Raw genomic sequence first — 3,648 nt, forward strand, 5'->3', positions numbered from 1 at the left:
TGCATTGTCTTTGGCATGAACTGCTCTCCCTTCCACTTTCTGAATGAATGGATGAGTTCATTGCGTGTGATGCCTGTCACTTTGGGTGAGATCTTGCCCAGGTAGCGCAGCTTGGTGATTTCATCCAGCAACTCAAGCTCTCTGAACTCCTGACGCAGACTCCCAGATATTCCTCCAGTCAACTTTCTTGGGTCAAATGGCTGCACAATAATAGTCCCATTGTATGTGGATCCTCTGGACAGGCAGGTGTAGATTGACTGGTGAGAGCGGCAATTTTGCAAATCACACACATTATGTGGCCGTGTACGTCCCTGGGATCCAAAGTCTGTCATGGCAAAGTTGGGAATGACTGACACTTGGTCACGGGAAATGGACAGGAAATTTCCATTGGGCATCTTGCACCTGATCTTGCGTGACTGGTGGCTGATCGGCACTACATTCTCTGGCAATCCATCCAATTTCACGGTGGTAGGCGCAGCAGTGAGCTTGACAAACAGTGTTTCCAGGGCTTCCTTGTCCTCGCTGATAGGTCTGGACTTCCAGCCAACAACCACACCCTCTGCTCCATTGGTCACACAGCATTCAGTCGCTTCATTGATCTTAATCATCACGGGCATGCCCACACACAGAGTCAATTTTCCTGGCAGATGGTCAGTGAGGGTGTGCGACAAATTCCACAGACAATCCTGGAGCTCAGCACTGAGAATATTGGTGGACCTTCTTGGATTCATGGTCTGTCTGTGCTGCTTTTTGGTTGCATTGTCATCTGCATTGGCTGAGAGCTTGTCCACAGAATAAAATGTAGTCAATGGCTGGCCATTTTCCCTTGCAAACCTCTCACATCCCAGTTCATTGATTTTATCTCTGTGTGTGTTCCATGCAGTAATAATAGACACATTGCGGAAGCATGGCTGGTTCAACTTGGGTCTACCTGGACCACGTCCTGCAACACGTGACTGCAGAAGCTTGACATCCTCAGGTGTGCATGACTTGTATCTCAGATTCTCTAGAGCTGTCCTGAGCTTGGCATCATTGGCACCCTGTGACCGCTGTCTCATGTTCTCGCGCAGAATGACAACAGTGGTGAATTGATGCCACAATGCCTTGCCAATGGATGCCTGCTGGTGTGCATGACTGTGGGTGCGATGGATGACACGTCCAACTTTGTGCAAGTACAGTGCATTTCCACTCATGGCTGGGGGCAGCTGCGCAAAGTCTCCTGCAAAAATCATGTTGATCCCACCAAAGGGCGCCCCATCATTTTTCAGTGCTGCACACATCTTGGCACAAATAGTATACACGCTTCCGCAGTCGACCATGCTGATCTCATCAATGAACATGTACTCCACATTCTGCAGGCGAGCACGCACTTGGAGCAGGGTAGCCACAGAGTCTGAGGATGCATTTTGTCTGAGTCCTAGCATGGAATGGTATGTAGATCCTCCAATAAGCGCTGCTGCAGATCCAGTCGGGGCCATGCACATAAACCGGTAGCTTTCCTGGCGAGCAGCAAAGAAGTGTGTCAAAGCTTTAATGACCTGTGACTTTCCTGTCCCTGCCATGCCCCCGAGGTACATTTTGAGATGCTCGCCATTAGATTCTACAGCATCACTGCAGATCACGCCAAATATGTCACCAGCTACATTGGGATGCCATTTTAAATAACATTTGGATTTCATGTGAATGCAATTCGCGAGCCGTAAAACACAGATTCAACTGAAATGCATCCCCCGCCACGCACGTGAGGCGTTTTCTGGAATATCACATTGTCACCTAAGGCCTGGGGGCCGATCTCTGGACTTCAACGTTTCAATATCAACCACGACGACCCGGCCTCAGACGGCGGCCATGTCCCCTCCCGTCTTCCCTTGCTCGTTGTCTTCCTGCAGGTCTCGCTTTGCCTTTCTGGCTTCTCACTGCGGAGCTACAGCTGCCGGGGGATAGTGTTTTCGCGAGACACAACTCGTTGGCTGGCCGCGGGCGACCGCGGACAACGGTGAGGTTCATTTTGTTTACCTTCAACGGCGCGGGCTCATAGCTGATCGATGATCACTGACTACGGCCAACTAATCACTAACATGTGTTTACTGACCTCACCTGACTCGGGTTAATGATTACTAACCTGACCTCACTGACCTCACTAACCTTCACTGACCGCGCGCTAACATGCTTACTGACCGCGCTAACATGCTTACATACTGACCGCGCTAACACACTTACTGACCACGCTAACGAGGCCCACACTTTGAGTTAACGGGCCCCCTTTGACCGACTCGATTGTTACACCGGGGTCGTCGTATCACAAATATATTTTCCCTTGTTGACATGTCTTCTATGTTGCGTGCAAGGGGCATTGGCGGGAACGCGAGCGACGAAAAACACGGACCGCACCGGGCTGCATATGGAGCCCACGCCAGGAAGCGCCCAAATTAAATCTCAATTACATTCCAATGACATGTTCCTTTTGATGTCGATATGACGGACATGCAACGTCAGCTGCATCCGTATCACATTGTTATCACATTTTGGATTTGATCCGAATGTAACCGGATTACATTTGGCTTGCTCCGCAGTGCATGGTTTGCAACAATGCGGAAGGCTCTCTCCTGTGCTTCATTCAGACTGAATTCCTTGGCAGTGGTGTCAATGAGTGCCTGAGCCTCCTGGTCCTGTGCCTGGAATGCTTTGCTCATATAGTATGACCTGTCAATGACCTTGACCTCATTGACTTCATCATTGACTGGCAGAGTACTCGCATTGGCAGGTTTCTTCAGTGCAGCCTGGGCATCTCTGGCATCCAGTATCTCTTGGCGCTTGGCAGCAAGCACATTCTTCCAGTCTGCAGAGCTCATATCTTCCTTGCTGTTGAACCTTGATGGCAGTTCAGAAGTGTTCTTCTCTTTCATAGGGTCTAGCCAGCCTGAAGCCTGGATGATCTGTTCAGCCTGCAGCATCTGTGTGCGTCTGCTTATTTCTGCATTGCTCAGCTCTGTCCAGTCATTGGTCCGCAGCACCATCTCCTCAATCTCGCTGATGTTGAGTTCCCCATCATCATTATAATACTGGGTGTCCAGGTCATCCAGGGTGGCATTATCCATGTTGAATGGTGAAGGACCAGTCTTTCCTCCCTTTTTGCGAGCAGCAGAATAGTCGTCCCTGGCATCATTGCACTCATATTTGATATGAAAGAATTTCATGACCTCCAGCTGCCGCTCTGTGAATGAATGGCCATTGAACACATCATCCCAGAGCACATCCTGGCTTGGTCTCAGATCCTGTCCAGTGCGCCATGGCTTGAAGAGTGTGAGCATGGTCATGCAATATTGTTCACAGTTGCCTGCATCTCTTCTGGGGAGTGAACCACCAATAAAGTTGGGAACATATGCCTCAGACTCATCCAGCAGCTTCACATGATGGGTGTCATACTGTGGATGATTTTCATGGAACTGCACATATTTTGACCTGGATTTCCTGGGCTTAGGTGCGCTATCTGCTTCAAGCTCCTGGTTTGATGTCTTTGTGAGCAAGAGTTCATCCTCAGATTCCTCTTCCTCTTCACTGACTCCAGCACCCTTCAATTCTGCATCACTGACATCATAGTTGTCCTCAACTCCGAGTCCACATCTGCATGCTCATTAATAGCCTCTT

The 3,648-nt window shown here is 49.6% G+C and overlaps 3 protein-coding genes across 3 annotated transcripts; all 3 read right to left on the bottom strand.

Moving 5' to 3' along the window:
• Positions 1-149: 149 nt before the first annotated feature.
• Positions 150-1,280, bottom strand: TRAVEDRAFT_137636 (uncharacterized protein; the record flags this gene model as incomplete). Its single annotated transcript, XM_008047634.1, has 1 exon — positions 150-1,280. A coding segment is annotated over one exon (1,131 nt), but the record flags the coding sequence as incomplete, so codon positions are not given.
• Positions 1,281-1,523: 243 nt separating this feature from the next.
• TRAVEDRAFT_82751 (uncharacterized protein) lies at positions 1,524-2,693 on the bottom strand (the record flags this gene model as incomplete). Its single annotated transcript, XM_008047635.1, has 2 exons — positions 1,524-1,586; positions 2,556-2,693. Coding segments are annotated over 2 exons (201 nt in total), but the record flags the coding sequence as incomplete, so codon positions are not given.
• Positions 2,694-2,822: 129 nt separating this feature from the next.
• On the bottom strand, positions 2,823-3,446 carry TRAVEDRAFT_77309 (uncharacterized protein; the record flags this gene model as incomplete). The annotated part of the gene is made up of 1 exon (XM_008047636.1): positions 2,823-3,446. A coding segment is annotated over one exon (624 nt), but the record flags the coding sequence as incomplete, so codon positions are not given.
• Between the last annotated feature and the right edge of the window lie 202 nt (positions 3,447-3,648).

Source organism: Trametes versicolor (assembly GCF_000271585.1).
Source record: "Trametes versicolor FP-101664 SS1 unplaced genomic scaffold TRAVEscaffold_92, whole genome shotgun sequence".
Taxonomy (NCBI): domain Eukaryota; kingdom Fungi; phylum Basidiomycota; class Agaricomycetes; order Polyporales; family Polyporaceae; genus Trametes; species Trametes versicolor.